Source organism: Panthera tigris, chromosome B1 (genome assembly GCF_018350195.1).
Source record: "Panthera tigris isolate Pti1 chromosome B1, P.tigris_Pti1_mat1.1, whole genome shotgun sequence".
In the NCBI taxonomy this organism is placed as follows: domain Eukaryota; kingdom Metazoa; phylum Chordata; class Mammalia; order Carnivora; family Felidae; genus Panthera; species Panthera tigris.
The window spans coordinates 59,960,982-59,982,279 of NC_056663.1; the positions used below are offsets into that span (position 1 = coordinate 59,960,982).

General features: G+C 35.1%; 1 protein-coding gene and 1 non-coding gene across 2 annotated transcripts in view; both read left to right on the top strand.

The window, feature by feature from the left end:
* Positions 1-21,298, top strand: part of LOC102953951 (DExD/H-box helicase 60) — a 182,791-nt gene that overhangs the window by 157,201 nt on the left and 4,292 nt on the right. The window contains exons 37-40 of the mRNA XM_042983654.1: positions 1,177-1,324; positions 2,648-2,790; positions 7,213-7,364; positions 14,888-14,950. Of these exons, the coding sequence (XP_042839588.1) occupies positions 1,177-1,324; positions 2,648-2,790; positions 7,213-7,364; positions 14,888-14,950 (506 nt within the window). The remainder of the gene's footprint in view (positions 1-1,176; positions 1,325-2,647; positions 2,791-7,212; positions 7,365-14,887; positions 14,951-21,298) is intronic.
* Positions 19,972-20,073, top strand: LOC122238242. The gene has a single exon (XR_006217194.1). It is a non-coding gene; the product is annotated as a U6 spliceosomal RNA (small nuclear RNA).

Here is a 21,298-nt window from a genome sequence, read left to right on the forward strand (position 1 = left end):
CCAAACAAATGAAATAGAAAATCTAACTTAAGGTAAATTTTACAAATATCAGGAAGGAAAATGGGACATTACTACAGATCTTACTTCGGTCATCAAAAAGAACAAAAGGGGGATATTATGAATGATTTATGCCAAGACATCTGGCTATTTGTACAAAAAGGGAAAATTCCTAGAAAATGCAACTTTACCAAACTGACCAAGGAAGATATAAAAAGTCCTCAGTGTCTGGTACCAAAGAAATGTGATCAATTGTTTTTAAAAATCTCCATGAAAACAAAACAAATGAACAAACAAAAACAGGCCCAGGTGATTTCATTGGAGAATTCTTTCAAACATTCAATGAATACCACCAATTTTTCACAAACTCTTCTAGAGGATACACACTTTTTTGGGGGAGAAAAACCTAAAATTCATACCAAAACCCTACAAGGACATTATAACAAGGAAAACTATAGATGCATCTCTTTTATGAATGTAGGTGCAAGAATAATTAACAAAATATTGACAAAATGAATCCGGTGAGGTTTTGAAAACCTTCCCAACCAAGTGAGAGTTATTCCAGGCATGCAAGTGTACTTTTTGTTGTTGTTTGCTCTCGAAACATGTTACTAGATTCTTTGAAATATTCAGAAGTCTAATGTAAAAGAAGTGTCAAAGGGGGGAAAGAGAGAGAGACAAACCAAGAAACAGACTCCAAACTATACAGAACACACTGATGGTTACCAGAGGGCAGGTGTGTGGAGGGATGGGTGCAACAGATGATGGGGACTAGGGACTGCACTTGTGATGAACACCTGGTGTTTTACAAAAGAGTTGAATTACTAAATTGCACACCTGAAACTAATATAACACTTTACGTTAACTAACTAGAATTTAAATAAAAACTTAAAAAAATTTTTATAAAGAGGGTGTCGATTAAGTAGTGTGAAAGCAAACTTTTGAGAGTGAGGGTATTGGTTTTTATAAATGCATGTAGAAACAAAAAATGAACTTTACCTTAATTTCACAGATGAAGGAATGAAGCAGTTACATTGTTGAATAAATAGGTAACTACAGAATTATATTGCGGTGTTCTTTGCCATTCTTCCAAAGTTTCAGTTTTTGAGAAAGATATATAGATCTTTCTGAAAAATAGTTGGCCTTTAGGTGTTCTTAATGATCTTCTTGCTGACTTAGGTGTTCCTTGAGGATCTTCCTGAGGATTTTAATGATGCTTTACATGAGTATAACATGAACGTTACAAAAGACTTCGCCTCCTTCCTACTAAGTGTTTCTAAATTGGCTGATATGAAACAGGAATATCAACTCCCATTGTCAAAAATAAGTAAGTATATCCTAGCCCCATTGTGGATTAGAAAGAAAAAGTAATTTTTCTAAGAATATTTTTCCCAGAGGAAGGGTAGAGCCTGGGAAATATCAGTCTGCCTTAAAATAAGGGGATTCTTTCTACTTTCCAAAGAAAGAAGCTCTTGATTATTAGAAGTCAGAAGGGTAATGGAGAATAAAATTAAATAGAGTCATTTGTAAACCCATCTTGATTAAAGGTTGCTTTTGGGGCAAGCCTGGCACATGCATTAAGGACATCTGTAAGATGAAGAGAAACAAGAGACTATTCTGTCACTTGTTTTCTTGAGAGGAAATATGTGTAGTGTTCATGAACATAGACTCTTGGCAGATTGCCTGGGTCCAAACTCTGGCTCTGCTGCTATTAGCAGTGAGACCTTGGGCAAATGAGTTCATATTCATGCCTCCATTTTCTCAAAAAATATATAAAAAAGAAAATAACATTATCTACCTAGTCTGGGTGATCTTTAAGTAATTCAGTTAATATATGTGAATACCTTAAAACAGTGCTAAGCACATAGTATACACATTAATCTTTGCTGTTATTTTTCATAAGCTATTGGATAGAAATCTTCTAGGGGAAAGTAAACAGGAAAAACTGACTGGGATAAAGGAAAAGAGTTGAGCCATGAGTAGTAATTTCCTAGTTTCACTATACCCTAACTCCTCAACTGGGAAAAAGTTAAGGAAGCAGGGCCCATAGCTTCCTGGGCCCTATTAAAGTGGGAGCAGCATGAACAAAAGCAGACAACAGTGAAGCATTGTAAGCATCCCAGAGGAGACAAAATAGGAGTGCATGAATATTCTGCCTTCATTGCAAATTAGAGTGAACACTGAATGCATAATCTGGTGCTTTTTAAGAGTAAGAATGGAAAGAATGTTTCTTCTCACATACCATTCTCAAACCTACTAATCGTGGTCTCTTGGAACACCCAGTCTTGGGAGGATTCTGAGGCCATGTCTGAGTTCAATAGGAAAAAGCGCCAAGGTAATAACAGCAATTCTATGTTAAAAGATTATGCAATTTAAATGTAGGCTTTTATTACTTGGTGATCGAGGAACTGAAGTATGCAAAATGTTACATTGATAATTATATTGATAGCTAACATTTATTGAATGAATTCTGTGCTGTTCACTTTATGTCAGATGTACCACTCACTTTATGTGATGTATCTCAGTCTGATGTCGGTCCTGGAAAGTTGAAGGACTCCATATACAGCATGGTCTAGTTAGTATAGGTGCATAAAGCTCAACAGTTTGTCTGATTTTTAAAAATTAATCTATCCCAACCTGTTATGGCAAGATTTCACAGGAAAAGAATGTGAGGATTCCCAACTTGTGTCTCACTTGATGAACTGCAAGGAAGGAAGAGTAGCTATTTCTCCATTTGCTTGCCTCTCTGGAAACTCTGATGGTGATTTGTTTCAGCCAAATACTCCAAACCATGTAAGTGGAAATGGGGTTTATAAATAAAAGATCCTTAAGAAAGAGTTGGATTGGAGCACCTGGGTGGCTCGGTCGGTTAAGCATCTGACTTCAGCTCAGGTCATGATCTTCCAGTGCTTGAGTTTGAGCCCCGCATCGGGCTCTGTGCTGATAGCTCAGGGCCTGGAGCCTGCTTTGGATTCTGTGTCTCCTTCTGTCTGTGCCCCTCCCCTGCACTTTCTCTCTCTCTCTGTCTCAAAAATAAACAAACATTTAAAAATGTTTTTAAAAAGGAGAAAGAATTGGACTTATATTCTAGGCTATTTAGAAAGGATTCAAATTTCTCAGATTGAAAAAAAATTTCAGGTGTATGATCAGAATTATCCAGGAAATGTCACTTTTGAGGCCAGTATGATTTCAGCTTTTCAATGTTGGCCTGAGGGACCCTGCTCCATTATGCAGAATTCCCAGTAATACCACTTCCCTTCTCTCTTTGTAGATTGGTGCAAGTTTGCCATGAAAAGAGCATATAAAACTGTCTTCAAGCTTTCCCAGTATTGTTATAGATGCTGTCAATGCCATATATATTCAGGATCACTAGTGTCCAAAATGCAGTGCAAAGAACTAGACACTTTGGGAATATGCTGGACAACCCATTGAATGTTGGAATAAACTCGTAGAAATTTAATTTATATTTTAACACAAGGTTTGAGAAGAAAAAAACTTTTGTTACATTTGATATTATGGTTTAACGCTAGTGTCAAAACTCCATCCTAGTCCAAAATCAGATAGTCCCCTATTATGTAAAATAGTCCAGTATCACTTAAAAGAATTTTGAAAACCTAAATAGACCCTTGTGCATTTTAAGTCGACACATGCATTTTAATCATAAATTCAAATAATTTCTGATGATATAATTTCTAGCTTTAGATAAACATTGCTAAATTAAAATAAAGCCATCATATCATTTTAATACATAAAAAAGAATATGAATACTGAAGCATTTGAATAACCATAATTATACAGCTAAAAGCAGTCAAGAATAAAATTTTTAACAATCTCAAATATGGCATAGTTCTTTTCTCTTGTATTTAGATTGTACCTTCCCCTACATAATTTTACCTTAATGTAATATATTTTTAAACATGAAGTCACCCTACCTGACACATTTCTTAGCGTAAATAGTATGCAATTTCAGTTTAATGGTTATTTCCTGTTTATTACAGAAACTTAAATATAATACAAATTTTGAGAAGCATTGCTAAGAATAAATTAATATTGTATTAGAAATGTATATATGAATGGGATGGACGAAGCTATTTCTTTTAAAATTAGGCCATACAACTGAGGATGAATATTTACTTATTTTTAGAATGAGACGGAGTTCCAGAATTAAATCTTAATTTGAATTCTGAGAAACCTTATTCAGATAGATAAGCAGCTCAGAACGGAGCAACTTTTGTTATAACAGTGGTATACAATTCTTCTAATTCCTTCCGAGTTTGTGCCAAATCACCTAGCAATCTATTATCACAAATATATTTTGAATGTGCTCTGAATGAATAGCTTAATTAGATCCACTTTAATTCTGTTGAATTCAAATAGTTGGAAACAACCTAATTTAAAAGAAAAAAAGCATTTTTAACTTAGTCTGTAAAGTCATCCATTTTCTTGATAAGAAAGCCGTATTGCTCTTTGTTGGTAGTCTGTACATTTTCAAACCCCAAGGAAATGTACCATAGTAAGTTTGAGGAGACTTTCTGTTTTATAAGATGAGAGAAAAACATTAATGAAAGAAGAGATGGGAAAGGATTTTTTTTTTTTACCGAAAAGGTATATAGTTCAAAAATGAATTAGAAACTACTGCTCTTGGTATTATGTGAAGCTCTTTGAGGCTAGTGCTATAGGGCTTTACCCTCATGTGAGTGGTGTCTTACAGATTGTGGAGGAATGTGAAATTCTGGCATGGAAATAATAGGGGATTGGACTTTAGCTTGTAAGATTTTATGAAGCTTGTTTCCCCTGTATTTTATTTCTAGAATCATAAACAATTACTTCCGTAAGAAGTTTATAGCTAATAACATTGAAAACCAGACATTTTAACAAGACATAATTTTCCCTTTTCTCTATTTTATGATTAATTTAACTTACGGTCAGTATGTACCATTAACTTCTGTTTCCTTGCCATATGCAAAATTTTCCTTGGGGTTTTGGAGGGCATGAATACAGTTATAATAGGGTATAATGTCTGTGTCTTATTGCCACACAGTCACCGTCAATTAGAAGAGATCTTTAAGGTACAGAGCATGAACTAATTCAGACTCATTGTTGTTCCTGGTGGTGTACTAGAGAGAGGAGGCCAGTTTTATTTCTTCTGTTTTGTAGCATCTTGAACTGATGGATATTTTCAGAGTATTCCATGATGGCAACATGCCCTTTGCCTTACCCAACTCACTTTATGCAAATTTACTTTCCTAGTGTAAGTTATAACCTCTCAAAGCATATTTAGCTTTTATTGTTTGTTAGATTTTAGTTTAATACTAAATATTTATGCTCAATGTCTTTAAATAGCATAGAGATAAGGTATAAAGCATAAAACTAAAATGAACACCCATGGACTCCGGATCTACGTGCTCCTCTTCCATTTTATTCCCTTGCTTCTCCCCTTTCCCCCGGTGGCAGTTATCCAAAATTTTGTGTTTTTAATGCTCCTTTTAAAAATATAATATTGTAAAGTCACTCTTTGTATTTGCTGCTTTTGATTTTATGAAAAGTTTCCATAGTTTCCAGAATGTTGTTTTTTGCTGTTTTGTTTTCTTTTTTGCACTCAACGCTGTTGCCCCTAAGTTTCATTCATATTGTCATGTGAAACTCAATTTTATTTTTATTACTTCATAATATTTCAGAGTGTGAATATAAAAAACCCATTGATCTATTTTCCTATTAAAAACTGTGTTTTTTTTCTAGTCTTTACTGTTACAAACAGGGCTGCTGCAAATTTCTGGTATACATGTGCAGCATTTTCCCTTGAATGTAAATCTTCTGGATTTTTGCAGTCAAAACTGTCTTCTGGATCATAATGGAATAAGAATATCCAAGAACTCTTTTTTTAAAATTATTTATTTATTTTGGGAGAGAGATAGAGAACAAGTTGGGGGAAGGCTGAGAGAGAGGGTAAGAGAGAATCCCAAACAGGCTCTGAACCATCACCACAGAGCCCGATGGCAGGCTCAAACTCATGAACCATGAGATCATGACCTGGGCTAAAATCAAGAATCTGATGCTTAACCGACTGAGCCACCCAGGTGCCCCAAGAATATTCCAAAACTCTTAATAATAAAAGAGCTTCCCAAGCTACTACCACATTATTTTAGAAAGTAGTTTTACTGATTAATATATTAGATTTCCTGTTGACCCCATACAGTTTTCAAAAAATGAGCAGACATCAAAAGCTATTGGCTTGTTTACTTCCTCCTCCTCTGTCTCCTCTTCTTCCTCCTCCTCCTCACCCTCTTCCTCACCCTCCTCTTCCTCCCCTTCCTCCTTCTCCTCCCCTTCCTCATCCTCTTCCTCTTTCTCTTACTTCTCCTCCTCGTCCTCCTCCTCCCCTTCTCCTCCTCCTCCTCCTCCTCCTTCTTCTTCTTCCTCTTCTTCCTCTTCTTTTTCTTCCTTCTCCTCCTCCTTTCCCTCCACCTCCTCCTCTTCCTTCTCTTCCTTCCCTTTCTTCTGTTTCTTCTCCTTCTCCTTTCTTCTTCCTCCTCCTCCCTCTCCTCCTCCTCCTTCTTTATTTTTACTTCTTCATCTCCTTCCTCCCCTCCTGTTCCTCCTCCTCCTCCTCCTCGTCGTCTTCTTTCTTTCTTTCTTTCTTTCTTTCTTTCTTTCTTTCTTTCTTCTTCCTCTTCGTCCTCCTCCTCCTCTTCCTCCTCCTCCCCCTCCCCCTCCTCCTTCTTTTCCTTCTCTTTCTCCTCCTTCTCCTTCTCCTTTTCCTTCTCCTCCTTCTTCTCTTATCCCCCTACATCTTTCTCCCTTTCCTTTTTATTCTGGTAATTGTGTTCTAACAATTGTTAGAGTTCAATTGAACTCTTCTCTTAAACAAGGCACCAGTTCTCTGATACTCTCTTTACAAAGTATCTCCTGTACAAATTAGGATAATGAAAAAAATTTTAATTAGCTTTTATTTCCTAGTGAGTCTTGTTATTATTCTACTGGTTAGAAGGTTGAAATTGCCAAGAGTATGCTGTGAGGTTAACAGTGTTCATAGATACTATTATCTGGGTGTACTTAGGACAGCAACAAACCAGTGTGTATGAAAGACACCCTCTTCCTTCACCATGAAGAGTATGCTTCAAAAATGTTGATTAAGGAAAAGAACTACAAAGCACAATATAAGAAAGCATTAACTTCCATTATACATAAATAACAGTAAAAGTTGTATTTCTTTAGGTCATTCTGCGCACAATTGGTATCAATCATACTCAGGCTCCTGTGCTGTGGTCAAAGATATTTGATAACCAAGGAAGAAGAATGCCACTTAATGCTTATGCACTTGATTTCTATAAACATGGTTCCTTGACAGGACTAGTCCAGGACAACAGGTATGTTTTGTCTATCCTCACCTATCCCCCCACTCTCTCTTGCTCTTTAATCATTTCTACTTCTACCTTTATTTCTGTCTCCATGTCTGCATTCATGTCTGTGTCTACATTTTTCTCTTTCATTTCTACCTCTACCTTTGGTTCTATTTACGTATCCATCTTTGTGTTGCTGTCTAACAGATGAACCTAATGAATTTTAGGCAAAGCCTTTTACAATTTTAAGTACAGGTTAATCATGCTAAATATACTGGAATTTTTTTCCTGTAGATTAATGGCAAGAGGGAATAACAAACTCTGTGTTATTTTTGTGGTTTACCAACATACTTTTGGGACGTAGGCTGACTCACTTGACCTAAGGATGTACACTACAGATATAAATATTTGTGCATACTCACAGATGTGTTTTTATTTATTACTATCCTATTTTATTCATCATGAGATATTTTAAAACTGAAAAATAATAACAAACAGTGCCATGCTCACCATTATCTGAGAGAAGTATATAAAAAGGTATGTAACTCACACATCTGAGGACTGAGCATATGACAGTTGTGTTAGCTCTTTGGCAGGGAATACATTTTCAAAAACAGTAAGGAGGGGTAAACCATCTTGGATTTACCTGGGAGAAGAAAAATTGGCCCAGACATTGAGCAGGTGGATGTGGGAGGAGCATTCTGTCATACCAGTCAGTAATTCAATAGGCATTTTATATAAAATTCTGAACAGTTTTTATTGAATTAAAGTATTTAAAACTCCAGACACTTGAGAAATGTTGATCAACTTTTTTTATATTTCATAGATCACTCATGCAGATGTATTTTATTATATTTTTAAAGTTTTTATTTTGATCACTTGGTGCTTATCACAACAGGTGCACTCCTTAATCCCATCACTTATTTCACCCATCCCTGCACCCCCACCCCCTCTGATAACATCTGCTTGTTCTCTATAGTTAAGAGTCTGCTTCTTGATTTGCCTCTATCTCTCTTTTTCGTATGCTTATTTGTTTTGTTATTAAATTACTCAGATGAGTAACATCATGTTGTATTTGTCTTTCCCTGGATGACTTATTTCACTTAGTATTCTACTCTTGAGCTCCACCCATGTCATCACAAATGGCATTTTTTCTTTTTTATGGCTGAATAATGTTCCATTATATATATAAACCACTTCTTTATCCATTCATCAATTGATGGACACCTGGGCTGCTTCCATATCTTGGCTATTGTAAATAATACTGCTATAAACATAGGAGTGCATGTATCCCTTTGAATTAGTGTTTTTGTATGCTTTGGATAAATACCCAGTAAAGCAATTGCTGCATTGCAGGGTAGTTCTACTTTTAACGTTTTGAGGAGCTTCCATACAGTTTTCCACAGTGGCTGCATCAGTTCGTACTCCCACCAACAGTGTAAGAAGCTTCCCCTTTTTTCACATCCTTGACAACACTTGTTTTTTGTGCTTTTGATTGTAGCCATTCTGACAGGTGTGAGGTTATATCCCATTGTAGTTTTGATTTGCATTTCCCTGATGGCAAGGGATGATGAGGATCCCCTTGTTTGTCTTTTGGCCATCTGTATGTCCTCCTTGGAGAAATGTCCATTATGTCTTCTGCCATTTTTAATTGGATATGTGTGTGTGTGTGTGTGTATGTGTTGATTTTTGTAAGTTCTTCATATATTTTGGATACAATCCATTATGGGATATGTCATCTGCAAATACCTTCTCCCATTTTATAGGTTGCCTTTTAGTTTTGTTGATTCCTTCACTGTGCAAAAACTACTTTTTTTTTTTTTTTGAAGTAGGCTTCATGTCCAGTGTGGGGCTTCATCTCATGACCCTGAGATCAAAAGTCTCACACTCTACTGACTGAGCCATCCAGACACCCTGAAGCTACTTATTTTTGATGTAGTCCTAATGATTTATGTTTGTTTTTGTTTCCCTTGCCTCAGGGGACCTATCTAGAAAAAAGTTGCTATGGCCAATGTCAAAGAAGTTACTGCTTGTGTTCTCTTCTAGGATTTTTATGGTTTCAGGTCTCACATTTAGGTCTTTAATCCATCTTGAATTTACTTTTGTATATGGTGTAAGAAAGTTTTCCAGTTTCGTTCTTCTGCATATTGCTGTCTAGTTTTCCCAACATCATTTGTTACCCATTTGTTGAGGAGACCATTGTTTTTCCATTGGATATTCTTTCCTGCTTTGTTGAAGACTAATTGATCATATAATTGTGGATTTATTGAAGGGATTTCTATTCTGTTCTATTGATCTACTTTTGTACCAGTACCATACTGTGTTGATTACCACAACTTTGTAATATAACCTGAAGTCTGGAATTATGATGCCTCTAGTTTTGCTTTTCTTTTTCAAGTTTGCTTTGGCTCTTCAGGGTCTCTCATGGTTCCATACTAATTTTAGGATTGTTTGTTCTAACTCCGTTAAAATGCTGGTGGTATTTTGATAGGGATTGCTTTAAATGTTTAGCTTACTTTGGGTAGTAAAGACATTTTAACACTATGTGTTTTTCCAACCCACAAGTATGGAATGTCTTTCCACTTCTTTGTGTCATCTTCAATTTCTTTCATTAACATTTTATAGTTTTCAGAATACAGGTCTTTTATCTCTTTGGTTACGTTTATTTCTAGGTATCTTATTGTTTTCTGGTGCAATTCTAAATGGGGTTGATTTATTAATTTCTCTTTCTGCTGCTTCCTCCCTGTGTATAGAAATGCAACAGATTTCTGTACGGTGATTTTTGTATCTTGTGACTTTACTGAATTCATTTATCAGCTCTAGCTGTTTTTTAGTGGAATCTTTCTGGTTTTCTATATATAGTGTCATACGATCTACAAATAGTGAAAGTTTTACTCCTTCCATACCAATTTGTATGCCTTTTGTTTATTTTCGTTGTCTGATTGCTGTGGATAGGACTTCCAGGACTATATTGAATAAAAGCGGTGAAAGTGGACATTCTGTCTTGTTCCTGACCATAGAGGACAAGCTCTCAGTTTTTCCCCTTTGATGATGATGTTAGCTGTGGGTTTTTCCTAAATAGACTTTATTATGTTGAGGTACGTTCCCTCTAAACCTACTTTGTTCAGGGTTTTTATTATGAATGGATGTTGTACTTTGTCAAATGCTTTTTTTGTGTGTCTATTGAAATGATCACATGGTTCTTATTCTTTCTCTTATTGATGTGATATGTCATATGGTTGATTTATAAATATTGAACCACACTTGCAACTCAGGAATAAATCCCACTTGATTGTGGTTAATGGTTTTTTATTTTTTTATTATTTTTTTCATGGTGAAACATTTTTTAATGTATTGCTTTTTTTATATATTTTTACATTTATTTATTTATTTTAATCTTAAAATTTTATTTTATTTATTTTTAATATGAAATTTATTTTAAATGTATTGTTGGATTTAGTTTGCTGGTAGTTTGTTGAAGGTTTTTTTGATCCATATTCATTAGAGATATTGGCCTTTTTTTTGTGGTGTCTCTACTTGTTTTTGGTATGACAGTAATACTGGCCTCATAGAGTGAATTTAGGAGTTTTCCTTACTCTTGTATTTTTTTGGAATAGTTTGAGATGAATAGGTTTTAACTCTTCTTTAAATTTTTGGTACAGTTTGCCTGTGAAGACATCTGGTATTGGGCTTTGGTTTGTTGGGAGTTTTTGATCACTGATTTAATTTTGTTACTGGTAGTCAGTCTGCTCATATTTTCTGTTTCTTCCTGTTTTGGTTTTGGTAGGTTTCATGTTTCTAGGAATTTATTCATTTCCTCTAGGTTGTCTAATTTGCTGGCATATAGTTTTTCATAATATACTGTTATAATTATTTGTATTTTTGTTAGTGTTGGTTTTTATTTCTCCCTGCTCATTTGTGATTTTATTAGTTGTGTCCTTTCTCCTTTTTTTGATAATTCTGGAGAGTGATTTATCAATTTTATTCATTTTTTTCAAAGACCCAGCTTCTGATTTCATCGACCTATTTTTTTTTTTTTTTTAGTTTCTATATCATTTATTTATGCTCTAATCTTTATTATATCCTTCCTTCTGCTGGCTTTAGGTTTTGCTTATTGTTCTTTTTTTTAACTCCTTTGAGTGTAAGATTAATTTTTTGTTTTTTGGTTTTTTTATTTGAGATTTTTATTTCTTCTTGAGAGGCCTGTTTTTCTATAAACTTCCCTCTTAGGACTGCTTTTGCTGCATCCCAAAGGTTTTAGACCTATGTATTTTCATTTTCATTTGTTTCCATGTATTTTTTATTTCTTCTTTGATTTCCTATTTGACACATTCAGTGTGTAGTAGTATGTTACTTAACCTCCATCTCTTTGCGGTCATTGCAAATTTTTTCTTCTGGTTTATGTCTAGTTTCATAACATTGTGGTCAGAAAAGATGTATGGTACAATTTAATCTTTTTTGAATTAGTTGAGGCTTGTTTTATGGCCTAATACATGATCTATTCTCCAGAATGTTCCATGTGTACTTGAAAGGAATGTGTATTCTGATGTTTTAGGATAGAATGTTCTAGATATATCTGTTAAGTTCAGCTGATCCAGTGTGTAATTCAAAGCCATTACTTCCTTGACAATTTTCTGTTTAGTTGATCTGTCCATTGATATAAGTGGGGGTGTTAATGCCCCCTACTCTTATTGTGTTGTTATCAATTAATTCCTTTATGTTCATTATTAACTGTTTTATGTATTTGGGTGCTTTACTTCTTGTTACAGTCTTTGTTTTAAAGTTGAGTTTGTTCATTATAAGTATTGATACTCTGGCTTTCTTTTGATATTCATTTGTATGATAAATGTCCATCCTCTCACTTTCAATCTGCAGGTGTTTTCAGGACTAAAAATGCTCTTATAAGCAGTGTATAGATGAGTCTTTTTCTAAAAAAAAATCCATTCTGTCACCCTGTGTCATTGATTCAAGTATTTAGTCCATTTACATTCAGTGTAATTATTGATAGATATATATTTATTGATATTTTATTACTTGTTTTGTGGTTCTTTCTGAAAATTTTCTCTGGTTCTTTCTTGTCATTTTCTTTTTCATGATTTGATGGATTTCTTTAGTGATATATTTGGCTTTCTTTCTCTTTATTCTTTGCATATTAATTAGTGGTTTTGATTTTTGGTTACCATTAGGTTATATCTTCTGAATATAGCCATCTATCTTAAGTAGATGGTCAGTTAATTTGAACCCATTCTTTACTCCTCTCCTCCCCATGCTTTAGGTACATGGTGTCTTATTTTCATACTTTAATTTTGTGAGTTCTTTGGCTGGTATTTTACAAAAAAGATTCATTTATACTGATTTTGTGTTTCCCACCTTCATACTGTCAATTTTGGTGTTTCATTTTTCCTTAGCATCCTCTTTAATATTTCTTGGAGGGCTGATTTAGTGGTCATGAACTGCTTTAGTTTTTGTCTAGGAAACTTTATATCTTCTTCTATTGTGAATGATAGACTTGTTGGATAGAGTATCCTTGACTACAGATTTTTCCTATTCAGCATTTTGAATATATCATGCCACTCCCTTCTTGCTTGGAAAGTTTCTGCTGAAAAAGACCCTGATAGCCTAATGGGATTTCCCTTGTGTGTAACTGTTTTATTTTGTTTTGCTGCTTTTAAATTGTTTTCCTTATCACTATATTTTGCCATTTTAGTTGTGTCTTGGTGTTTATCTGCTTTTGTTGATTTTGTTGGGAGTTCTTTGTGCCTCTTGGATCTGGATATCTATTTCATTCACCTGATTAGGGAGGTTTTCAGCTATTATTTCTTTAAATAAATCATTTGTCTCCTTTTCTTTCTCCTGGGACTTCTATAATATGAATGTTTTTATGTTTGATAGAGTCACTAAGTTCCCCAAGTCTGTTCTTGTTTTGAATAATCCTTTTTTTTTCTTTTGTTCAGCTTGATTACTTTCTAATACTGTGTTTTCTAGGTCATTAATTTGTTCCTCTGCTTCTTCCATTCTGCTGTTCATTCCATCATGCATGTTTGTGTTTTTGTTTATTGAGCCCTTTATCTCTGATATATTATAACTTATCTCTGTGTTAAGGTTCTCACTCATGTCTTCCATTCTTAAGTCCAATGGGTATCTTTAGGATCATTTCTTTAAATTCTCTATCAGACATGTTACTTATATCTGTTTCAAGGCCATGGCCTTGTCCTGTTTTTTCATTTGGGACAAATTCCTCTGTCTTCTCATTTTGTCTAAGTCTCTGTGCCTGCTCTATGTTAGGAAACTCAGCTACTTCCCCTGTTTTTTACGGTAATGGCCTTATGTAGAAGAGCTCCTATGTTGGTAGACATGGTATAGGCACAGGTTTGGGCTGGTCTTCTTTGGGAGGGTACCTCCAGCACTGGGAGTGAGGCAAGAATGACTGGGAAGGGTGGTTCCAACAGAGCGTGTGTGGGGATGAGGCTTGGTGTGAGCAAGTTAGGTAGCGAGTGTCAGCTGTTAGCATGGTGCTGGTTCCTGCAGGTGGCCCTTTGCCTATGCTGAGGGATGGGGGAGGAAATTATGCTGGCCAGTTTCTTTGTTCCCAGAGGGGTCTCTTGTGAACACTGCCTCTCTGAAACATACTCTGAGAGCAAATAACCTCCCCACTGTGTGCCGCAGCCACTCTTCAGGTAACTCTTTTCATGCTGTGCATCTGTGGGCTGTTTGCCCTGTCTTCTCTCCAAGAGCAGCCCCGATGCCTTTGGGCTCTATCTGTGCCACCGCTACTGACCTTTAAAACTTCAGGCTTTATTTAGGCCCTGCTGGTTGTAAGAACTCATGAAATTTAGACCGTCTCATTTTCCAAGCCAGTTGGTATGGGGAAACATCTCCTTGTACAATCCCCTATGTGCTAGTCTGTCTCTTGCCCTTCTCCATGCCTGTGGCTCCCTCCCCATTGCAGTAGCCACAGTATGTTTCTCTCCCAAACCGTGTCTCTGTGCTTCTTACCTTTTTTGATGTGGCCTCTTGTCTACCTTTAGTTGTGGAATTTGTTTTGTCAGTCTTCAGGTTGATTCTGGTGTATTTAGGATGTTTTGATAGTTATCTAGTTGTATTCATGGGATGAAGCAGGCTTCGGGTCTTCCTACCCTGCTGCCTTCTTCCCCCTCGGATGTATTTCTGATCATTTTTAAAAATATTTTTAAATATTTAAATATTTTTAAAAATATGACTCATTGTCATGAATAAAAGTAGTTGTGACATTAGTAAATAGTCTGATTCTTCCCTTTTGATTCTCCAGCCCCCATTCACTCTTCTGAGCTTAACTTTCCTACTTTGGTTTTCTCCTGAAATGGTCAGTCTCCTATGCGTATTGTACTTGTGATATTTGAATTCATAATTATCACTCCTGTTGATTGAATTATCCTTAAGGATTGTGGCATTCTAATAAACATGTCTTGACAGATGAAAGTAATCTCTTATTGACAAATCCAAAATTTCAGTATCAAATAAGTTCTTTAATGTTTTTATACTATTAATTTTCAAAATGATATTTTGTTTAGGATGAATGAAGGAACTGCTTATGAATTGTTGAAAGATTTTGCACTCACCATTCGATCTATCAGGTATGTTATATACTTTAAGTATTGATTTCATATTTTCCAAAATTTTAATGGTAATTAAATTGAGTTTGTTGACCTCATACTTTTTTTAAGTTTATTTAATTTGAGAGAGAGAGTGCTTGAGCATGAGTAGGGGAGGAGCAGAGAGAGAAGGAGAGAGAGAATCCCAAGCAGGCTTTGCATTGTCAGTGCAGAGCCCATGCAGGGCTCAGACTCATGAACCACGAGATCGCGATCTGAGCTGAAATCAAGAGTCAGATCCTTAACTGACTGAGCCACCCAGGCACCCCTGTTGACCTTATACTTAGAAGTGACACTGAGCTTCTTAGATGTCACGCCTTTCAACTCCCCAAACAATTTGCAGAGCTTCTTTTCAACACCCTGTTGCACTGATTCTATAATAGAATTAATTCCAAAGCCCATTTGACGTAAGATTTAATTCAGACCAGAACCCTAGCCTCAGGCACTGCATAATAGGAGGATATTCCAAAACCTCAGGAATTCCTAGATGCTAGTATTCTGTTTTCATAACCAGTGTTTGTCAGATACATGATACTTCACAGGGCCCCTTAGGGCTCCATTGGTCCCTGGTTATATATCAATTTACATATTCTGGATTCTCTTGCTTTATATAGTGTTTTGCCCAGGCTTCATCTGACACTAATCTCTCATATTGGCTTCCTGTTTTCATCTTTAACAGAGCTCTGTGGGGACCCAAACAATTCCAAACTTTATATGGATACCCCCATCCTAAGGCTCTATTAGAAGATCCATCCTTAAGCCCATCATGTATTTCCTGGTTAAATATACATCTTCCTAAAGCCTCTGTTCTGCATGTACCTTAATACTTTATGGGTTTTCCCTTTTCTATCACTTGCTTTAAAAATTATATTTCTTCACATATATGAATACATGTAATTTGCCATGAATCTCTTCATCTTCATGAAGTTGTTGCTAATTAGGTCATTGTTTTTTTATTTTTTTGATACAAGATTAGTTAGACCTGTTTGGATGTTTTATACAGAGAATGAAACTATGAGGATGCTAGAGCAGAGGGAACTGCTCTAGTTTCTTGAGTATCTCTATGTAGTGTATTTCTTGAGTAGCTCATAGTTATTCAAGAGCATCTCAAGAAACTCCAGAGATTTTGGAGCTGTCTCAAAATCTGATCCTAGAAATATCATTCATTTTTTTCTTTAAAAATTATTGAAACATTACTGATTTGAGGAATATGTTTAAGCATTTCAGATACAGATAATCATTAAATCTATCCCTTCTTTAAACATAATCTTACAGTGTAGTGTGAGGAAACTTACTTCTAGATATTAAAAAGGTAATAAGTGCTAGGGTGACAGATAAGGGGGCAACTAACTTGACCTTGGATTCAGAGAAAGATTTTCAAATGAAGTAATTTTTTTCACTAAGTCTTAAGGTATATTAAGGGGGTGGAGGAAATAGTGTTTTCAAAGTACAGAAATGAGAAAGGGCCTGATATGTCAGGTATTGGCTTCGATCTCACTATAGTGGCATGGGGAATATGGGAGTTGTGATAGGGATGGGGTAAGATGCTGAGTTGCTTAAAGGAGCTTTAAAGACAATTTGGATACATTGAGAAGGGTCTTAATTCTCATATTATGGAGTTTGGGCTTAATATTTTGAATAATGTGTAGACAGTGCATAGACATGAGTATGATATGGGTCTATGGTTTATATGTGTGACAGAGATGTATGGCTTATATATGTGGCAGAAACTCAAAGGCTATAACAGCCATGCAGGTGAGAGTGGGTGTGGGTCTGAATTAAGGAAATAGAACTAATGATGATTAGAGAAATATTTATGAGATAGTATTCAAAGAAACTGTCAATAAAGGCCATGTAGTTGGTAAAGATAACAAGATTTCTATTTTAGTTAATGATACATAAGAAACATAGAAGTGAGGATGAGGTTGGAGGAGGACTAAGAACCAAAAATAGTGAGTTAGAATTTATATATGTCACATAATATCTGTGGGAAATCATTCAACAGGAAATGGTCGGTGTCATAATTATAGGTCTGTAACTAGGAGGAAATTCAGTGTTACAGATACAGATCTGGTCATTGTTTGTAGTAGGTTAATGAAGACACTAGGAAAAATTCTGGAACTCTAGTGAAACCAAGGTAATAGGAATTGCAATAGGTTGATAAAATGTCAGATCCTGATTGTGTTCAGTACTTTATCACTGCAGCTGCACGGTTCATTTGTGGATTTCCTCTCTCCTTTCTTTTCACCTGCATATTCATTTCTTATTGCTGCTATAACAAATTACCACAAATTTAGTGGTTTAAACCAACACAAATTTATTATCTTACAGTTCTGGAAGCCTGAAATCCAAAATGGGTCTAACTGGGTTAAAATCAAGATATTGGCAAAGCTCATTTCTTTCTGGAGGCTTTAGGACAATCTGCTCTATTGTCTTTTCCAGGCTCCAGAGGCTGCTGGCATTATTTTTATCATGGTCCCCTTCCCTCTTCAAAGCCAGCAATGGTGGGGAAAGTCTTACACTGAGATGAGCTCTCTCCTGCCTCCCTCTCCTGCTTACAAGAACCTTTGAGACTATAATGGGCTAACCCAGAAAATCCAGAATAATTTTTCCATCTCAAAGTCACCTGATCAGCAACTTCAATTCCATCTGCAACCTTAATTCTCCATTGCCATGTAAACTAACATGGCCCTAGATTTCTGAGGATTAGAACATAAATATTTCTGGAAGACCATTATTCTGTTTATTACAGCCTGTTTTTTTTTAAATTTTCTTACATATCTAGGTAAAGGAAGTAATATTTTGCCCTTCTTAGCAGTAGTTACTTGTGGGTTTCAGTATATATTGGACAAGGTAGCCAAAAAAAAAAAAAAATCACAAAATAGCCTCTAAAGAGGTGTATGGAGAAAGGAAGGGAATTTGTGTTGTTGCTTTTGAAGGGAAGAGGGATAGGTTTACATGAAATTTGTTGGCCTTTAAAATCATCTTGGTAATTGACATGAAGAGGAACTGTACGGGAACTGTTTTGTTATCTTTATTTTGTTATTTTTTCCATTCAAGTTTTTTTTTTTTTAAGATAAACATGTTTCTTATCATCATTCTTCATATTTTTCTAACATTTCATCATGTAATGGGATTTTCTTAATTCTTCCCACATGGAGAAAGTCCTTCTTATAGTACTGACTCTCACTAAAATGCTGTGTATTTCCATTTACAGTGTTTCCTTGCGTGAACTATGTGAAAATGAAGATGACAATGTGGTCTTAGCATTTGAACAATTGAGTGAAACCTTTTTTGAAAAACTTAACCAAGTTTAAAAACAAAGACTATCCAGATCACTTAAAATATTTCCGTGGGCATTTTTCAAGTCATATTTTGTGATCCTCATATTTTTGGTCATAAATACATATATAATGAAGTGGAAGTAACAATTTGGAGTCAGAATTATAATCAAACCCGGCGTGTCTTTCATGAGTACCCTTGGAAAAGTTATTTAATGTCTTTGAATCTTGGCTTCTTTATATAGTTGAATAATAATGCCTATGTTTCAGCTAGTTTGTGGATTGATTGAGAAAATGTGTAGATTTTGTTTGTGACTGAAGAACAATTTTTACTCTGTAAGCCTAAACAAATATTACGTTCTCAACATTTTTTGCCTCAATGTCATAATTTATAGAAGTCTATTAAGGCTAGAATAAGCTACTACAGTACGCTGAAGTTGAAATATATTTTCTTTAATTAACTTAAATGTGATTATATGACTTATATATGTGGTTTTTAAAATGGTGGCTTGTAGTAAACTTGAACTATTTTTTTTAAAAATATAAATGAGAATTCTGGCATGAATCCTGTGATGTTTTAAAACAACACTTAACTTGTGATTTGGCTTGATTTTAATTGTATATAAATGACTTAAAAACCACAAAGAAATAAAATGGGTGTAGTCAACTTACCATTTGTCTCTTTGTGTTAAGTCTATGCATCTTTCAGACTATTTGCACACACATATACATTTTGTATATAATAAATAGTTCACATATAATCACTTTCACTCCCTAGCCTTAAGCCTCAGATCACAGTTTTAGAAACTATTTTAGACCCTAAACTTCAGTATTTTATCCTCAGAGCAAAAGGTCTGTTCTCTCCTTCTATCCAGATGTCTTCCTGAAGATGATCTTTTGTATGAAATTATTTATATTACATTGGTTTATATTACATTGGTTTAGAAAAACACCTGTGCTTCATTTTGTCTGGAGATAAAAGAATACTCTGTTACCTGGACATGTCCCATTATCGGATGTGCCATGTTAGGGGTCTCTAGTTTCCTTGGTTTAGACCCATTCACATTATTTAAAACTTGCAATGTAACAATCTCTGGACACCAAAATACATAGAAACCAAAGCCGTTTCTATTGACCACTCCATGGTCAGTAGACCACTACTGATCTCTCCTAGAAACACTGATACACAATATTAATAAATTGTCATGTTGGTTTCCACCTCTCACTTGTGGTTTCATAAGTCTGATGAATACATGAAGATTTTTTTTCCATGACTGAACCAAACTGGCTCCCTAAGTTTTAGGGATAGAATAAGATTATTTCCTATAAACTGGCATTCTAGTAAAAGAGGAAGTTATACCTAACCTCTTTAAGGTAGGTCTAATGGTCAGCTTCCTTTGCTTCCTTTTTGACTTTTAGCAATAACTTTAAAAAGTAACGTGGAGCAACTTTTGAAGAGAGAATTTATATAGGAACTCTGAAAACATTTTATGTTCCATTTCTTGAGATAATGTGAAATTTTTCTCTCTGAGAAATATGTATAGACACCCTGCTAAGATTTACTGGAGAATCATTATTACCACCGTAATTTATTCCCATTTTTTCCCATGAGAGGAAAACATCATATTGGCATTAGGTCTATAAAGGGTCTTCTGGAAGAGACACTTGTAAAAATTTTTATGTTGAGAAAATTAAAGATGCAAATGCTGGAAATAATATACCATGCTCACTTCAGCAGCACGTACACTGAAACAGGAAGGATACAGAGAAGATTAGCACATGCTCCAGGATGACATGCAAATTTGTGAACTATTCCATATTAAAAATATATGTATATACCTGTGCATATATGGTTAATTCATTTATGACAAAGGAGCCAAGAATAGACAATGGGGAAGGGAATATCTCTACAATAAATGTTGCTGGGAAAAATGGACAGCCACATGCAAAAGAATGAAACTGGACCAATATCTTACACCTTACACAAAAATTAATTCAAAATGGAGTAAAGACACAAAAATAAGATGAATCCATAAAAATCCTTGAAGAAAACTAGGCAAGTTCCTTGACAACATTGATATTGACAATGATATTTTGGATTTGACACCAAAAGCAAAGGCAACAAAAGCAAAATAAACAGGTGGGACTATATAAAGTTAAAAAGCTTCTGCATAGCAATGTAGACCATCAACAAAATAAAAAGGCAACATGCCAATGAAGAAAAAATATTTGCAAAGGATAAATCAGATAAGGGGTTAATATCCAAAATGTATAAGGAATTCATGCAACTCAACACCCAAAACCCTCCAAATAATCCAATTAAAATGGGCAGATGACCTGAATAGACATTTATCCAAAGAACACATACAGGTGGTCAACAGACACATGAGAAGATGCTAAACATCACTTATCAGCAGGGAAATGCAAATCAAAACTACAAGAGGTATCACCTCATGTCTGGGAAGATGGTTATTCAAGTGTTGGCAGATGTGGAGAATAAGGAACCCTTGTGCACTATTTTGGGAATGGTGCAGCCACTGTGGAAAATACTATGGGAGTCCCTCACAAAATAAAAAATAGAACTACCATATGACCCAGGAATCTCATTTCTGAACATTTATCTGAAGGAAATGAAAATGCTAACTGAAAAAGATATATGAAAAAGATAAAAGATGTTCACTGAAGCATTATTTACAATAACCAAGACATGGATGGAATCTAAGTGTCCATTGATGGATGAATGGATAAGTAAAAATGTGAGATATATATATGAATATTATTCAGCTGTAAAAATGAATGAGATTTTGTCATTGGCCACAACACTGATGGAACTTCAGGTCAGTCATTATGCTAAGTCAAATAAGTCGGAGAAAGACAAAGACCATATGATCTCACTTATACGTTGAATCTATAAAATAAAACAAAAATTGAACTCATAGCAGTGAAGAGATTGGTTGTTACCAGAAGTGGGAGGTGGGGTGGGTAAAATGGGTAAAGGGGGTAAAAAGTTACAAACTTTCACTTGTAGAATAAGTAAGTTATAGGATAG